This window comes from Trichechus manatus, unplaced genomic scaffold, assembly GCF_000243295.1.
Source record: "Trichechus manatus latirostris isolate Lorelei unplaced genomic scaffold, TriManLat1.0 scaffold00189, whole genome shotgun sequence".
In the NCBI taxonomy this organism is placed as follows: Eukaryota; Metazoa; Chordata; class Mammalia; order Sirenia; family Trichechidae; genus Trichechus; species Trichechus manatus.
Genome location: NW_004444125.1, coordinates 510,963 through 529,631, shown reverse-complemented (window position 1 = coordinate 529,631; position 18,669 = coordinate 510,963). Strand labels below are relative to the sequence as shown.

At 41.9% G+C, this 18,669-nt stretch overlaps 1 protein-coding gene across 2 annotated transcripts in view; it reads right to left on the bottom strand.

Annotated features, from left to right (window-relative positions):
• Positions 1 to 306: 306 nt before the first annotated feature.
• The window catches only part of KCNS3 (potassium voltage-gated channel modifier subfamily S member 3), a 57,195-nt gene continuing 38,832 nt past the window's right edge, over positions 307 to 18,669 (bottom strand). The window contains exons 2-3 of one of the 2 annotated variants that reach the window (XM_004387575.1): positions 11,118 to 11,311; positions 307 to 2,308 (exon numbers count right to left, since the gene is read on the bottom strand). In XM_004387575.1, coding sequence (XP_004387632.1) covers positions 774 to 2,249 — 1,476 coding nt within the window. In that variant the 5' untranslated portion in view covers positions 2,250 to 2,308; positions 11,118 to 11,311 and the 3' untranslated portion in view covers positions 307 to 773. Of the gene's footprint in view, positions 2,309 to 11,117; positions 11,321 to 18,669 lie in introns of those variants that run through there. The other variant, XM_004387574.1, reaches the window with a different exon arrangement.

Below are 18,669 nucleotides of genomic sequence, written 5' to 3'. Positions count from 1 at the left end.
CGCTGCCTGTAAGCATGCAGGTTTACTTTGATCTGAATAATTTTCAGGTGATGAGGTTTAACCCTAGCAGTAAAAATTATAAAATGCAAAATATAAACTGGAAATGTATGTTTCATTTATAGATGCCAATGTTAGTATGTCCTAAATGTTTACCTGTTTAATCAGTTTAAACTGGACAATACAGTTTAATCAAAAACAAAAAGAGAGGATGCTCAGAGCTCCAAATACAGCATTGCTCCTCCTAAGCCAATTTTGAAAATACTCAGATGTACTTATTTGACACAGAAACAAACAACCAAGACATTCTCCATACTGAATTAGGAAGTTTATTAGGCTCCTCATTTCCATGTCTAGGACGTGAACATGGATTTACATGCATTGTCTCATTTTGTGGATCTTACATGCATGTAGAGTCTCCAATCAGCTGGGCCTTATTCTACTTGTCATAATTTACCGTTAGCTCAATGTAAGTAAATGACAAACACAGATGCATTAAGCCATAGCAACAAATCCCACCCAACACCATATACCTTTTTTCCGAAAACCGTATCACAACTCTCTCTTGTAAAAAATAAATTTCCAAACAAGGCATTTAATTCATCTCACTGAGAAAAATAAAGACGAATCTATCATTTTACAGCAATGAATGTCCAACTATGGCTGAAAGGTGCACCCTGAGAATTAAATGATTTTAACAAACCCATTGAGGTTTATAAAGCTGTGTTAACCTAATGTCTGGAAGGGACACAAGATACAGGCACAAACGTCCCTGCTCATTTTGCTGTGCAATTTTCTAAGGATGCAGTGTTACACACGTCCTCATTGTTGTCAATGCTTGAAGCATCTGTAGACTCTGGATCACTCACCACAATTCCAACAGAAGACAGACTGGTAACGAAGGCGTGCATCCGCTGTGCATAAATATCCCTAATGTTAAAGTAAGGTAGCTCATGACATTGCTCTTGTGGGTCCTCACTACTCTGGTCCACATCAATGTCCTTTTGCTTCTGGTAATACTTGGAAAACTTGTTGAAGATGATGGTGATAGGAAGAGCCACCACCAAGATGCCACAGATGATGCACGTGCTGGCAATAAGCTTCCCAGCCAAGGTGATTGGGTGAGTATCTCCATAGCCCACGGTCGTCATGCTGATGGTGGCCCACCACCAGCAGATGGGGATGCTGGTGAGGCTCGACATGGACTCATCTTTCTCCACAGAGTAGATAAGCACAGAAAAGATGGAAATGCCCACAGACAGGAAGAGAAGTAGCAGCCCAACTTCCTGGTAGCTGTGTTTCAGGGTGGCACCTAGAGAACGAAGCCCTACCGAGTGCCGAGCAAGCTTTAGAATTCGGAAAATCCTCATCAGCCTCAGGATCTGGACCACCTTGCCCATGTTTTCAATGTCCTCACTCTCTTCTTCCTTGGTGTCTACAGCCAATGTGGCATAGAAGGGAATAATGGAGACAAAGTCGATTATGTTCAGAGGGTTCTTCCAGAATTTCTTTTGACAGGGTGCAGCAACCAGCCGAATGGCAAGCTCCCCAGTAAACCAGGCAATGCATGCAATCTCCACACCTTCCAGCACAGGGTCATCCACCTCTCCCTCTTCATTCTGGAACTCCGACATGCTGTGGACACACATCGCCACGATGGAGGCCAGCACCACACTCAAGGATGAGATGGCGATAAGCTTGGCGGACAGGCAGTATGCTGGGTTTTCCATTCTAATCCAGATTTTCTTCCGGAGCTGCCCAAACCGTAGCTTGTCAAACTTCTCCAGCTCTTTCTCAAAGAGAGATGACTCTTCAGACGAGGAATCGGTGCTCATGGCATTGCTCTTCTGATCCCAGTCCTTCTCCTGTTTTTCCTCCTTATACTCCTGATAGCGATTACTGCAGCAGGAGTCAATGAACAGCTCGTTGATACCCCAGTACTCAATCTCCTGGCAGAACGAGAACACGCACAGCTCCTCCATGATGTGCAGCTTCCCCGTGTAGTAAAAATTCAAAACATATCTGAACAAGGACGGGTTCCTATCAAAATAGTACTCTTTATCAGCCACACTGTAATCATCACACAGCTCCAGAATGGCCTCTTCAGAGTGGCAGGTAAGTAATTTCCCAAGTCTGGTGTGAGGAAACCGTAGGAGGGTGCTTTGGTCGACAGACTGCTTAAAGCCCCCCACGTTCAAGTTGACAAGTTCCTCGTCTTGTCCAGGGCGATGGAAAAACTCACCATACACCATGGTGGATACAGGAGGAGGAGTGCCGGCTTGGAAGGGAAACGAAGAAGATCACTCTGAACCTAGAAGGAACACAAGTATTAGCACTCTTTCCCTTCATGCCCTGCCAACTTATTTTTAATCTGCCCTTTCCAGGTTGATGTGCTAAAGGAAAAGCAAAACAGGAAATGGAATAAATGATGAGTACACTATCACGCACTTTGACGAGAAGAAAATCAACACAAAACAGATTATTTTCTCAAAAACTTGGGTTTATGGATCCATTTTCTAGGAAAGCTGAAGTACTGCAATATTAACTTTTATGAACCCTAATTCCTATGCTGTAGTTAATAAAATTTACCCACCCCCACCGAAAAAAAAAAAAAAAGCAGGCATTTCCAGATCACTTACACGATACTACCCTCTCCAGAGTCTCCACCACAAAGCCCTCTGTGTTTGGCAATGTGCAGCTCAGATGTGAGAAGCGAAGTGCTGCCAGGCTCGTAGCTCGTTCCTTCCCCTCCCCGGCACTCAGCCACGTACCCTCAGAAGCAAGTCATGCTGCCATGAGCTCTCTGCTCTGCACCTCACCTGCAACCTGCACATCCTTGGAGGCTCAGGTCAGCACTTCCAAAGGCTGAGGGCTTCCCCTTATGCACCAGTGTTCCATTTCTTTAAGAGAATGCCCTCTTCCCTATGGTTGGATGTTGACAGTCAGAGGATATAATTATCTCCCTGTGCTTAAGTACCTTATATCTTAAAGATAGAGTTACACTTCACAGGATGGTGTTTCAGGTGCTTCCATATGGAAGGACACTGACTTGGGGAAACTTTTTAAGTTAATTGCAGTATCAGCTTCCTGATACAAACACAATTTTCTCCCCTCTCTCAGGCAGTCTCCACACCTCCAGTCTATGATTACCTCTTCATAGATAATCAAGTCTATACTGGCCCAGCACATAGCTTATTTTAGTTCTGACACTAGCCAGGATGTACCAGAGCCATTTCTCAGAGAGAAGAAAATAGATTTTGACCACCACTTAATACAATGATACGTCCACTGAGCAGATGACAGATAAAGAAGGGGAGGAGACTATCATATACAGAGTTCCTACCGAGGACCATGAGGTGCCTTGTACACACTCTCTTATTTAATCCTTCCAACACTGTAAGGTAGAAAAGTACAGACTGATAGAGGTTGAGTAACTTGTACAAGGAGCACTGGTGACACAGTAGTTAAGAGCTACAACTACTAACCAAAAGGTCAGCAGAGGAAACTCTATGGGGCAGTTCTACTCTGTCCTATCACGTCGCTATGAGTCAGAATCGACTCAACGGCAATGGATTTACGGATTTTAACTTGTACAAGATTACACAATACGCAAGTAGTAGAGCCCGGATTTAAAATTGATTGACTCCAATGCCCATGTTCTTTCCACTACATGCACTAACTCTCTGCTTGCTTTCTTATTATAATTCAATAAATTAATTTAGGAAGTATTAAAATAGAGGTGAATCAAGTAACTTTGGGATTTTTGAGATAAGAATAATGACCCCTGTCTGGAAAGGCTTCACAGCAGAGGTTACTTTCAGCTCTAATCTTGAAGGTTCAAGCAGAGTTGACCAAAGAGAAGACGAAAGGGCCAAACCAAAGAGTGGGCAGAAGCCAGATATTGAAGGGCTTCATACATCATGCTAGAAAGTCTGAACTTTATCCTGTAGAGTCCTAAGCAACAAGTAGACATGGTGGTATTTGTGACCATGATTCAGAAAGATCCCTGTGACAGCTGGGTAGAAGACAGCCAGGGAGAAAGGGTAGAGCCTTGGAGATCAGGCTGCAATAAAACAGGTGAGAGGGGGTGAGGGCCTGAACCAATAGTACATATAAAGAGGAAATGATAAATTCAAGGGAACTTTATAAAGTATAATTGACAGTACTTAGTGATTGACTGAAACGAAGGGACAAGTAAGCATAAAGTCTAAAGGAGGATAAGTGTGTAAGTGGGTGGATGGTGACGCCATTAGAAGAGGCGGAAAGGTAAGAAGGGTTTTTTCTTTTTTCTTATGTTTATGAAAAGCTTAGGCTGTCAGTGAGAAAAGAAATCCCTCCTCTGCAAAGGACACACCAGAGAACACAGCCTAAAAATATAGCCCTCTGCCCGGCCACCCTAGGAGGGACTCCAGAGTTGTAAAGATTGAATAGGCATTTGCTCTTGAGACTCCAACACCGGATGTCTCCCCATGAAACCAGAGACCATAACATGGCTTGACATACCAATTAATAGATTGCTGACCTCTTCAAAAGACTTGATTTCCCCCGCTTCATTTCTATTTTAGCTAGAGATTTTCTTTGAAGGGCCTAGATCAGAGCTCTAGACTTGGTCCAAATAATTATGGCACTTCAGATCACTGAAAGTCGCTCATGCTCATGGCAAGTATAGTAGTAAAATGTGCCAAAGAGCTAGTTTCTGCTAAGCTGACACTAAGATTTTAATGGAAGTTGTCCTTTGGTGGATTCTTTTTCATCTCCTCAGCTATCCTGGAAACCCATAATAATAGGAAGCCAGCATCTGTTTTCATGATACGATCTGCACGTCAGTCTCATGTTCCAAGGGCGTGGAAGCCATTTCTCAAGCTCTCGGCAGTCACTCCTCTAAACAGCACTGTCATCATCCATAAAATCAGCCTTCCTATTCAGTCCTCCTTGCTTTTAATTCACTCTACGCCAGCGAAAAAGAGCCCATTACAAGGTTCATTCATTTCACAAAGTCTAATCATAAAAGCAACACACATCATAAAAGCAGGGTTGTTTTTTTTGTTTTGTTTTGTTTTTTTGTTTTTTTTTTTTTTGGTGGAGCTTTCACAAGAAAGAAAATGGAAAGGATCTCTAAATTTGATCAAATGCTCAGAGGGCACACTGAGAGTCCCAGAGTCACTGCAGCCAGAGTCACAAAGTGTTGGTTTTCTTGACTATGTCTGCTCCAGGGCTGCTGATAGGACAGGAAGAGGGAGCTCCCACCTTTACAAACTGTAGTGAGGTTCCTTTACAAATAGACAGTCCCCCGCCAATTATCAACATTCCTTACAGCATTTCCTCGCTACCACCCTGGGAGTGGGTATTACACAGATTTTCAGATAAGGAAGAAGGATTAGAAGAGATGAGTGAGCATCATACAGAGATTAAGGGTTAGAGGCAGAGGCTCAGGCCAGTGCTCCTGATGCCAAGCCGAGTGCTTCCTGCTCTATAGCATGTTGCCTTGCTTGCTTAAAATGTGTGAAATCAAGAAAAGAAGATGCTGAACATCATTACTGCCAATAATCTCAAATTCATGCAAGCATTTATTTAACAGTCACTCATCTCCTCCTATTCACAAAACATTTATTGATTAGAAAATTGAAGAAAAAAAACTATAAACCAGAAGTAGGGGGGAAAAAAATCTAATTCTTACTCAAAAGACAGGAAAAAGTAACAAAAGATAAATACATTTAATCATATAAGACAAAAAATTTTTCATGGAAAAACATACCATAAAACAAATAGAAAAAGAATATGGGAAAAGATATTTGCAAATTATATCACAAAGGATTAATATGCCATATATACTAAGAGCTTTAAAAATAGAGAAGAAAAAGAACAATAACAGCATAGAAAAATGGACAAGAGATATGAACAGACAGTTCACATAAAAAATGCAAATTTCCCTTAAAATGGGGGAAAAAATGCTCAGCCTTCTCATAATAAGGGAAATACACATTAAAATTATACTGAAGTATCATTTCTCACCTTTCAAATTGGAAAAAATCTAAAATTGTACTACACATTCTATTGACAAGGCTCTGGGGAAACAGGCACTCTCAAACACTGCGGGTAGGAATGCAAAATGAAATGAGACCGCCCCCCCATGAAGAGGAATTTGGCAAATTCTAGCAAAACTGCACAGGCATTTACCTCTTGACCCAGCAATCCCTCTTCTAGAAATCTTTCCCAAAGACAGACATACAAAAAAATGAAGGCTTGCACAATTCAAATGCCCATCAATAGAGGACTTGCTGAATAAATTATGGTACATCCAAACAAGGAAATACAATGTAGCACTAAAAAGAATGAGGACTACCTCTGTACAGCAATGGAATGATTTCTAGGGTGCATTATTAAGTGGGGGGAAAAAGCAAGTTAGAGAAAGTGTAATCACATGCTACCATTTATTTAAGAAGAGGAAGTCATGACTACACACACATACACACACACACACACACACACACACACACCTACACATATCTGATAAGGGTCTAGCAACTGGAATATATTTAAAAAACTCTTACAACTCAACAATAAAAGGCAAATAACCTAATTTACATATGGGCAAAGGATTTAAGTAGACATTTCCCAAAGAAGATGTACAAATGGCCAATAAGCACATACAAAGTTGCTCCATATCATTAGTCACTAGGGAAACACAAATGAAAACCACAATGAGATACCACTTCATACACACTAGGATGGCTCCAATCAAAAGACAGTCACAAGTACTGGTAAGGATGTGGAGAAATTGGAATCTGTGTGCCCTGCTGCTGGAAATGAAAAACAGTGTAGTAGCTTTGGAAAACAGACCATTTCTCAAAAAGTTAAACATAAGAGTTATCATGTGACATAGCAATTCTACTCCTAGGTATATACTCAAGATAACTGAAAACATATGTCCACACAAAAACCTGTACATGAATGTTTACAGCAACATTAGTCATAAAAACCAAAAAGTGGAAATAATCCAAATGTTCATCAACTGATAGATAAATAAACTGTGGTATACCCATACACGGGGTTATTATTCAATCATAAAATAAAGTACTGATACATGCTATAATATGTAAGAACTTTGAAAACAGCTTGCTAAGTGAAAGAAGCCAAATGCAGAAGGTATATATTAGATGGTTCCATTTATATTAAATGTCCAGAATTGGCAAACCCGCAGAGATAGAAAATAGATTAGTGGTTTCCAGATGCTGGGGAAAAGGAAGAATGGAGAGTGACTGCTAATGAGTAGGGATTTCTTTTGGGGGTGATAAAAATGTTCTGGAATTAGATAGCGGTGCTGCCTACGTAACCTTATGAATATACTAAAAACCACCATATTATATACTTTTGAAAAGGTAAATTTTAGGGTATGCAAATTATATTTCAATAAAGCTGCTATTAATAAAGAATTCCAGCTACTAAATTAAGAATGACAGGATTAAAATATCACCTTTTTGCAACTCACTATGAAATAATGGATCTAGGCAATGATCATCAATGGCAACTGCAAAAGGCATTTGGCCACAAAGTAGGAGAACCCACTGCTATTTCCATTCTCCTCCTAAAGGATAGTTTAGGCTGACTGTATCAGTTCTCCTGACTAATATGGGCCTGATTCACTTGTGGAGAGAACACTATATACTCTATTTGGCCATCTTGTGTCTCTTGATGTTCATAAGATTGAAAAAGAAGAAAAAAATATGTCAAAATCGAAGATGCTTTCTGGCAGCGTAAAAGAAAACCTATATGGATCCACTTCTCTCCAAGTGGCACCCCTGTGAAGCCTTTTCAAAGACATTGACCTCTTACTCACCTCTTCTCAGTCCACTTTCCTCTCTCTTCACTTCATACTATCAAACTCACTTAAAAAAAAAACACTGAAAATTGTGTCTTGTCAAGGCTGGCTTGTATATGTGCACATGTTATGGTGTCTTTGATAAAGCATTTGCTTTTGCTTCACTCAGAAAAGTAAGTAAAGTATAACAAATACAAGCCAGTTTCCCTATTAGGCAGAATCATTTTTTTTTAATTGATTCCATAAAAGTAAAATAAAAAGCTAGACTACTTTTTCCTTCCCACTTATCTAAAATCTACATTACTCCTTTCATCAGAAAAAGAAATAGAGCATTTTTCAACATTAATACTGCTATGATTTTGGAACATACTTCTAAAAGCTTCACTTCATTCTATTACATTTAAAAAGAAAAATCATTTAGGTTTTTTTAATAAGAGTGTTGTTGTTAGGTGCCATTGAGTCATTTCCAACTTAGAGATCCTGTGTGATGGAATAGAACTGCCTCATAGGGTAGGTCATGATAAATTCTATTTCTGGCCAAGCCACATGAGAATAAAACCAAAAGACTTGTCACTATCGAGTCAATTCTGACTCATAGAGACCGAGTAGAACTGCCCCCTAGGGTTTCCAAGGAGCAGCTGCTAGATTCAAACTGCCGACCTCTTGGTTAGCAGCTGAGCTCCTAACCACTGTCCCACCAGGGCTCCATCCATTTGAGAATATTCCAAATAAAACCAGCAAACGTAAACAGAATTGAAAATCTAAACTCAATCCACACCCAAATCTCCTTCCCACTAGGCACCCACCCCTGTGATGGTTCTCTTACAGTAAGCCCCCCCCACCCCCACCCCCCTGCATCCCTGTGCACTGGTGTGAATAACACGTAAACGGAAAAAATCAGAAATCAACTATGGGTCAGAGAACAGCAGGGAGTGCAACTGTCTGTGGAATTATACAGCCTTTTCTATATAATTAGCATGGATTTGGAAATTGAGATGCTGGTGGTCCTGGATTCAGGCCTTCAGTGAATCAGAGTGCTTTTACAGCAGCTAAAATAGTACATTTCTGAGAAACAAACAGCTAAAAGGATATGCCTAGAGCAGAGTATAGATCACATCAAACTTCAAGCAATCTTCTGGATTTGAGTCTTTGTTCCCAGTACTTCCTGGGCATCGTAAGAATCCTTTATGAAGCCATTCACTTCAGTAGCCTTCCAAGTGATTGAGCCCACGCTCTGAGGAAGCTTTGATAGGAAGTATGAGTCCCATTGGCCAGGTAGACAGGCAAGAAAACTCCCTCCCTGTCCCACTTCTGTCACCACACGAATGGCACAGGTCCGAGAAATCACTGAGATCCCAGGTAGTCCTATTGCAGAATGTTCATAACCTGAGCCCAATTTTAAACATTGAACTGAACATAAATGAACCCCATGTGTTCCTATTCATGCTGAACTATTGGGGGCAACTAGCAAAAAAAGAGCAAAAGGCTAGGACTCAGAAAACTTGCCTCTTCCCAGAGACATGACCTTACGTGGGTAGAGTACTGATCTATAAAAGAAGATGATAAACCCACCCTGAGGATGAAATAACAAATTCGAAAGTCTTTTAAAAACATAAAACACAAGACACATGTAAAACCTCATTCCAAAAATAAGAGATTGAGATAATAGTATCTCTCCCTCCCCCGTCATGCCTCTAGTCCCTTCCTCTCTCTTGTTCCCTATACAGTCTCTCCCTCCAACTGGTATGATCATATTAGAGTTCTATTCACTCCCTTTGGATCTGTATTTAGTGTGGCTGCTCCTCTTTGGAAACTCCAGGGATCTCTGTAGTTCCCAAAGCTCAACTCCGATTTAGTAAACCAAATAGCCAGAAAGCTGTCCTATTTGTAAAAAGCAAAGAATCACAGATGATAGCTTTGCAGCCAGAAACCAGAAAAGTGTGAACATAATACAAGAAGAGGGCCTTAACCCTGCGGTAGGAACCCTATCATGTCTCCAAGTGAATCTTTTTACTTAAAGGAACGCACATAGAAATGGCTGTGATGAGAAAGCTCTGGCAGTCAGGTGAGGGCGTTTTGGAGAACTGGAATGTCTGTAGGCCAGACTGAGGCCCTGGTGGCACAGTGGTTAACAGCTTGGCTTAAGAGCTCGGTTGCTAACCAAAAGGTCGGTGGTTCAAATCCACCAGCTGCTCCTTGGAAACTCTAGTTTTACTCTGTTCTGTAGGGTTGCTATGAGTTGGAACTGACTTGACATTGACTTGACAGCAAAGGGCTTGGGGCTATGCCAAATCAATACCCCTCCCCTCATTCACCTTTTACCAGAAGCCTTTGGGTACTCCTTTATTTTACCACTTAACACAACATCACCAGGTATTTTAATGTTTTTGTATAAGCCTCCTTGCTCCCCACAAGCCAGATCATTGCTAAGTTGTCTGTTCTCCCAGCTAGACTCTAAGCTCCTCCATGGGAGAGATCTTTTATTGTCATCTCCCTAGCCCCAGTCCCTTGGTCTAATTGCTCCCCACAGTGTAGTAAAACTGGAGGAATTAACAAAAAGCTATCACTGCTTTCGTCAAAGAGCTAGCAAACTGATCTAGACCAGGAACGGTGAAATTAAATGTCTCCAGTGACCAAACAAGTAACTTAAACAAATAAAACAGGCTGGTTGGGGACTATGGTGAACTATCCACACTCATCTAATGAGGCACAGGCTAGTTGGCTCCACATTCCTTCCTGGGAATAGTACAGCCATATCTTTCAGAGTTCCAGAAGTGCCTGGAAATCCTGATGTGTATGTGGGATACTTCAAGTTTAATTAGAATTAATCCAAGAAGTTTTAAACATCATGTGGATCAAACAAAAATGTGTCACTGGACCAGGAACATCCAGTAAACTACTCAGTCTGTGACCGGAGCCAGATCTTCACCAACCCTATCTCCAGAACACCCATTTTAAGCCAGACTGAGTCAAATAGCCATAAATGGAATCTTGTCATACAGTGGTGTTATTCCCTCAAGTCTCAACTAGAAATGTTAAAAAAAAAAAAAAAATGGTAACAGGACTATAGAATTTCCAAGTTGGTCCACACTGTCCCCCAATACAACTCCAATCTAATCCTTTCAGAATGACCTTCCCCCTTCTCTTTTAGTTATATGCCACAAATTCCCAGTGGATTTTACGATCCAAATAGTCTCCCTGGTGTCTAACCTTCATTTCTATCACCACACTGTAAGGTTCATTCTCTTACTTCAATAAATAATAGGCACCAGAGAGAATGGCAAAGAGGGGCAACTCTTACCTTTGTGGTGGCAATGTCACACACTCAGCCCTCATCCTGCCCAGTGGGATTTCCATTGTCATCCAAGAAGCACCACCCTTCTTCCCTCACTGGAATTTACGCTGCACATAGAGATTTAATGTCCCCAAAAGAAGAGAAGAAATCTTGTTCTCTGATTGTCTGGGCCAAAGAAATTGATGGGAAATCACTTTCACCTGTAGAAGAAATCATCATTGAAGTTATAACTCCAAGGAGGAAACACACCCACGGTATCTTGGTGCTCTGGGCACTGTATTGATTAGAGCCCTATCTATTTCACAGGAGTGGGGTTCATCTTCTCTCCCTGTGAAACCATCACTCCCATTAGACATGCGGATAGGCAGACATCACAAAGCCACAGGACTTAATTCAAAACCACACTTAGAACTTGACCAAAGGGGAACGCATAGGATGAAGCCATGGGCCCAGAGGCCAATGGAACATCCAAAAATAAAATTACCAGTTGCTGTCAAGTCAATTCCGACTCACGGTGACCCCATGTGTGCCACAGTAGAACTGTGCTTCATAGGGTTTTCAGAAGTAGATCTCCAGGCCTTTCTTCTGAGGCGCCTCTGGATGGACTTGAACCTCAACCTTTCAGTTAGCAGCGGAGAGTGTTAACTCTTTGCACCACCCAGGGACTCTAAAGATAAAACCAGACACTAGAATTAGGGCTGTGGTCACTCAACTTCCACACAGTTTCTCATAGGAGAATTACATTCCCAGTTAATTCATCAAGGATATACTTAAAAACTTCTAAATCAATGCATCTGAATCCATTTCAGAGACCAAGTTCTGTGTGTTACTGCGCTAATAGAATTAACACTCCTGCTCTAATTTGAAATCAATAGGTTTCAAAGGCTAGCCAAATTCCATTTTTCTTTATTTGCCCACTGTTCTATTTTATAGATCAAAAATGGCTAGACACGTTAGCACAGTCTTCTGCTGAGTGTGTATGTGTGTGAAGAGGTATGTTTTAGGTTTGTAGCAAGATAAATTTCAGTTACTCTCTCTGAATAAATTAAAGAAAGCAAAAACATTTCCAATTCCCAACCAGGTAAGCCCTGCCTCATGCTGATGCATTCCCATAGATTTGTACTGACATCTAAGCATCCATCCATCAATTTGCATGTTTTCCAATCAGCATCAAGATCCAAGAGAGAGGGAAAAGGGGAAGAAGAAAAGACTAATTCTGAGCTTCAGAAAGGAAGTGAAAGACTCGAAAAGCATGCCTCTGGCTATGTCAGTCATTAAACAAGCATTCATCAGAGCCAGGCATCGTGTCAGGCACCGGGATTACCAACCAGCTGCAGCACCTGGCCCCAGGAGCTCTCAGACTCCCAAACAAACGATCATTGAGCAACAGTGTTCTAACACCATCAAGTGGGGAATGGAGATGGAGAGAAGCAGAAACACAATTTCTGAGCTGGTCCCAACAATGAGCAGAGCAATCTTTCAAGCACACGTGGGCTCTGCAGAGGGAGAGTGTCCAGCGCTGGTAGAGATGATAAAGAGGAGGGAACCTGAGGTAAAACAGAGCTCCAACCAAACTGAACTTCTGAGAATGGGACTCTTGGCAGAGATGGTAGAGAAACCCCAACAGGGATAAACACAATCAATTCAGAGGCTAAGCTCCTCCTCGTCCTCCTCCACGGCCTCCCATCATTGGATCAGCCTCAGATATCTGTGTTCCAATGAAATGCAGCAATGCTGCCACGCCTTTTTAAAAGAAAAAAACCCTGCTGCTGTAGAGTCAGATTCCAACTCATAGCGACCCTATAGGACAGAGTAGAACTGCCCCATAGGGTTTCGAAGGAGCGGCTGGTGGATTTGAACTGCAACCTTTTGGTTAGCAGCCAAACTCTTAACCACTGCACTGCATGGCACACACACAAATAATCAGCCTTTCCCTATCAGACGCCTTTTCAACGTAGCAGATGTTGAGGGGAGGTAAGAGTAATCTGGCTGGGAGATAATTAACTGCAAACAGCTTTGATATCACTACATTAATTACTAAAGAGAAAAATAACAAAGTATTTGGGCTATTCAGCACTAAGAAACCCCACACACTTCACAGCAGTACACTGTACTGGCTCATCACAGAAAGAACAAGACTAGCCCAGCGACAGACTATGTGGTTAACCAAGAGCACCTTCTTTTTTATTTTTTTAAACAGAAATTGGCACCTAGTGAGCTCTCAGCCAATATCTGATTAATAATAAATAACATTCCAGGCTGTCCCTTTCTCTCTCCTTCTCCCCAAAATTCAAAATTCCTGTGCCTCGCTGTATTCACCACTGCTGCGAGTCTATTCGAAAAACTGGATCTGTGGAAAAGATGCAATAGCAGCCAATACCCCTCAGTGTGAATTTATGTCAGTTCACACTCCTCACAGGTATGCACATTCTATGTGTGACCCCATAACCTAAATAACTAGTATGTGTGGAGTCCCTACGACATGCCAGGTAACATCCTAAGGGTTTTAAACACATCACCTCTATCCTCCACCACTGTAAGTGCCAAAAGTCCCATCTCAGAAGTTCAGTCTCGGGAGAGCTACGTTTTACCTCTGAATCCTTCCTCTTTATCATCTCTACTCCAAAAAGGAGAAGGAAAAAAAAAAAAAAAACACATACCCGTTGCCGTCAAGTCAATTCCAACTCATGGAGACCCTACAGGACAAGTAGAACAGCCCCAAAGGGTTTCTAAGGTAATCTTTGTGGAAGCAGAATGCCACATCTTTCTCCCACGGAGCCTCAGGTGGGTCGAACCACTGACCTTTTGGTTGCAGCTGAGCGCTTTAACGACCGTGCCCCCAGGGCTCCTTATCATCTGGGGTGAAAATTCATCCTCTTCTTGGAGATGTTATTTGCCCCAAGTCCCACACCCAACAAGTGTCAGAGTGAGAATTCAAACTCAGGTCTGCCTGATTTCAGCTAGTGTGGAAAATCAAGATCCATTCTTCCTTGTTGGGGAAGGTCAAGAAAGGACTGGCAAAGGTAGGTAGAACACTGCCGAAAAACAGGCTCTGAGGAAGAAAAACGTGTACATGCAAAAGATTTGCTCCTTCCTGCTTGACAATGCCACCAAATGCTTCTATTTCTATACGGTCCTACCCTCCCTATCAGCGCTGATCTGTTCAAACAAGGAAATACTGTTTGTGATTTAGCAGTTAAGCAGGTTCCTGACTTTGCTGAGTGATTCAGCAGAATCCTGGCAAAACACATCAAGCTCACTCAAGTATCGCTCCCCTCTGCAGAATTCCTCTGTTCACTTTTCATCACCTTTCGACTTCCCTCCACCCAGGCTTTATTTCCTGGTGCATTGACTACGGCATTCAAAAAATGTACAAAACGACTGCCTCCATTATTGAGAAGGCAAAGACGAAGATTAAGTAGCATACTGGACTATTTCATCATCCAGAAACCTGACATCTCATCTTGGAACAGAACTCCGGGAAAAGCAAATGGACAGCTGACAGTAAACAAGAGTGATAACAATTCCTGTACCCTTCTCCCAGGAATCAGAATCACAGGAACAAGGCTGCCTTCCAAAAATTAAACTATAAAATCAGTGCCTAGTAGATCAAAGAAGACACTCAATGTGACCCCGCAGCACAGGTCTGTGTCCTCTGTACTTGCATAGTATTCTGCGTATACCCGTCACTGTCCTGTCCACACTCTTTTGAAATGTTGGCATGTCAGAGCCCACAGTTAGAGGCAGTGTCTTAATATTAATCGGAATATCCCAGAGCCTAATACCTCTGTCACAGAGTGGTGATTGACACATTTTTTGTAGAACAAAACCCTCTTCCCCAAGCCAAATGAGACTAAAGAGTAGTTAAATTAAGAGAATCAATATTGATGATGAAAGGCAGTTTGTCAGCAATGGAAATAGAGAAGAAAAGTGTAAGAGACTGAAGGTGGTTGCCAAGACCCATCTCAGCACTGTCTAAAGGAGAACAGCCTTGTCCTGAAAACTCAGCATCTCTAACCATGATGATGGTACACCTCTAGAGTGGAGTTTTAAATATCAAGACCTCAGAGTTTCCCATCATTACTACCAGTTGCCATTAAGTCGATCCCAACTCACGGTGATCCCATGTGTGTCAGAGTAGGACTAGGCTCCATATGGTTTTCAATGGCTGATTTTTTTGGAAGTAGATCACCAGGCTTTTCCTCTGGGTGGACTGGAATTTCCAACCTTTCAATTAGCAGCCAAAAGTGTTAACTGCTGCACTACCCAGGGACTCCTTTCCATCATTAAATACCCCAAAACTTCCCTTTTTCTGATTCCAGGCTCACCAAGTCACCTCCTGAGGATTTGGGTTCCCGTATACCTTGTCAACAGGGAGCATCTAAGCTATGCAGACCAACCCAAGTATCCGCTCTGTCTGCTAGCTCTATTTATTAGTAAAGCCCAATAAAGGGGGAAGAGGCTTATTTACTCAGTTTCCTGTGAGTTTCAACCTCCTAGAGCGTGATCAGCTGTGGAACACCTAAAAGGGAGTTTCTGAAGTTGCAAGAGACCCACACCCTGAACCAAGGATACGGTTACCAGGTAAAGGGCACCTCTGAGCACCTTTCTGGCAGTTACTCAGCTTCCCTGAAGACATCCTGACCTTTCATCCTTCTACAGCATTTACTGGTTTTCTCTGTGAAGAGCAACATTTCTATAAATTTGTTTTTAACCTCCAAATATATTAGATCTAAAGAAGTTTTCATTTTCTTCTTGGGTCTGACCAAAATGAAACAAACAAACAAAAAATCATTGTGAATTCAAAGATTCTGATATTACCTTAAGGCACTTCTAGAAATGTGATAATTGGAAAAAGTAAGTAGTTCTCAACTTCAGCACTATTGACATGTGGGGTCAGATAACTCCTTCCTGTGGGGGCTGTCCTGTGCATTTTAGGATATTTAGCAGCATCCCTGGCCTCTACCCACTAGAAGACAGTAACAACACCCCCACCCAACCAGGCTGTGACAACTAAAAATGTCCCTGGGGGGGGAAATCACCCCCAGATGAGAACCACTGCTCTACAAGTAAAGAACCTCAGACAGCTGTTTGAGACCTGGAAGGCCAAATGCAGTCAGAAAGCTCAGAACAACAGATTGTACTGATAATCCATATGCTACCAGAGGCTGGGGATATTCCCAAACACTTGTTCTTTTAGAATTCAGTCATAGTATTTCTGGTATCAGACAAGCCAAACGTAAAAAATGAGGTAAGATAAAAGCAGGTTTAACCTTTTGCTGAAACTCAAAGCTTGCCTCCTGCAATTTGAGTCTAGAGGAAAGGTTAGTGATTTTTGCCAAGACAGTCTGTCTTACATTTTCTAACATTTTTGGTGCCAGAAGATATGCTGTGCCCATGCACTAATACAGTTTCAAATAGATGGCCTGATACAGTGTTCTGCAAGGAGACCTGGTGGCGTAACAGTTAAGCGTCAGCTGCTAAGTTGGTGGTTTTGAACCCATCCAGCTGCTCCGTGGCAGAAAAGACCTGGTGATCTGCTTCTGTAAAGATTACAGCCTAGGAAGTCCTATGGGACAGTTCTACACCATCACATGAGGTTGCTATGAGTCAAAAATCACCCAACAACACAACACCACTGTGTTCTGCGGGTGATGGTGCACCTACTGAACACACTCACCCTTGGCCAAAATGCCAATCTTGTGGTCACCTGTTGTTATCCCAGGAAAAATGCAACTACATATCAGCTTTGTAGTCTTGGCACTATTCATCAAACACAGACCAATTTTCAATAAAATGTGAGAGTACTGAAATAATAGGAGTAATAATGAAAGGTGAAATTCATTCGACTCTACCTCTTTCTTGCTTAACTAATGAGAATCATAGTCCAATGTTTTGCCTAAATAAAATTAAAATATCAAAATCAAACCATCATAATTGGATTGAATGTGCTAGCATTACACTTATACTTAACTTCTATAATCCAGAGCAATCAGAAAAATACACCACCTTCTAGTTGACTCAGACAATGGCTTACTAAGAATATTCTGAACTACTTACTTTTTTCCAAATTATCACATTTCAAGAAGTGCCTTAATATGAGAATCTTTGAATTCACAATGATTTTTTTTTTGTTGTTGTTTGTTTCATTTTGGTCAGACCCAAGAAGAAAATGAAAACTTCTTTAGAGTCTAATATATTTGGAGATTAAAAACAAATTTATAGAAATGCTGCTCTTCACAGAGAAAGCCAGTAAATGTTTTCTAAAGCAAAGCCTCTAAATTATATTTGAAAGGTTAATGTAAATGATATTTCCCTTAGCCATTCAGAATGAGAGAATGCAATACCACCTCCAGAAATCCCAAAGGCTTGATGCGTGGGTAACTAAGTACCACTATCCTCTCCTTGGGTTCTGTGTTCCTAGACAACCTTCCCTGGGGAACAGAGGGCAGGCAGTGAGGATGCTGCTGAGTCACTCACAAAGATAGCCTGGAGAAAGGAAAGCAAAGATGGCCCAGACCAGGAGCTGCCCTGTGGAAGCGTGTGCACTTCATAAGAGCAAGCAAAACCCACAGCCTCTGACCCCAGCACGGTTCTCCTGAGTGTTGACAGGGCTCTGGGGCCATTCTGAGTGCTCATATGTCTGCCACCATTCCACTGGCCCCCGAAAGGGTGTCCTGGCTCCATCCACCCTCTAGTTATCCCTATGAAGCATGGCTAGAAACAGTAGAAACAGTACGGCAAATCAGCACACCTCAAGGCTCAGACCCTGCACTCTCATCTGTTTCCATGTTTTAAAGGGCTGAGGGTATCCAGTGTCTGCACTAGCACACTGATAAAGAGCGGATCTGAAAGCAGGCAGCTCTGGTGGGTGTAGGGGGAAGAATGTATCATGCAGTGATAACAGCAGTGTAAACTGGTTAAAGAAAACCTTTCTGGAGGGCATTCTAGCAATGTGTATCACAAAAATCCCCCCGTTTCCCATTTCAAAATGTACGCTGAGGAAATAAATCAGACAAGTGTGCAAGGATGTATATATAAAGATGTTCACTGCATCACTATTTATTCATGAGAGAGAAAAGTCAAAGGCAACCTGAACCCCATCAATAGGGAAATGGCTAAATAGATTAGGGGATAGCCTTGTGACGGAATACCATGTGGCCATTAAAAAAGCTGAAACAATAACAACAGCAACTTCTGTGTACTGAGTCGGGGCCCACAGTAAGTGTTTACATGTCTGAACCCACTTAATCCTCACAACACTCACATAAGTCGTATTTTTTATTTCATTCATTTTACAGATGGAGAAATTGGAGAACAGAGAAGTTAATTAACTCTCCAGGGTCAACAGCTATCACGTGATAGCTCCATGGTTTGAACCCAAACAATAATGTTCCTCTCGGGGAACATCTAGCTCAATTGGCATGACACAGCTTATAAAGACAATGCTCTACATTCGACCTTGGTGAGTAGTGTCTGGGGTCTTAAAAGCCTGTGAGCGGCCATCTAAGATACTCCACTGGTCTCATCCTTTCAGGAGCAAGGGAGAATGAAGAGA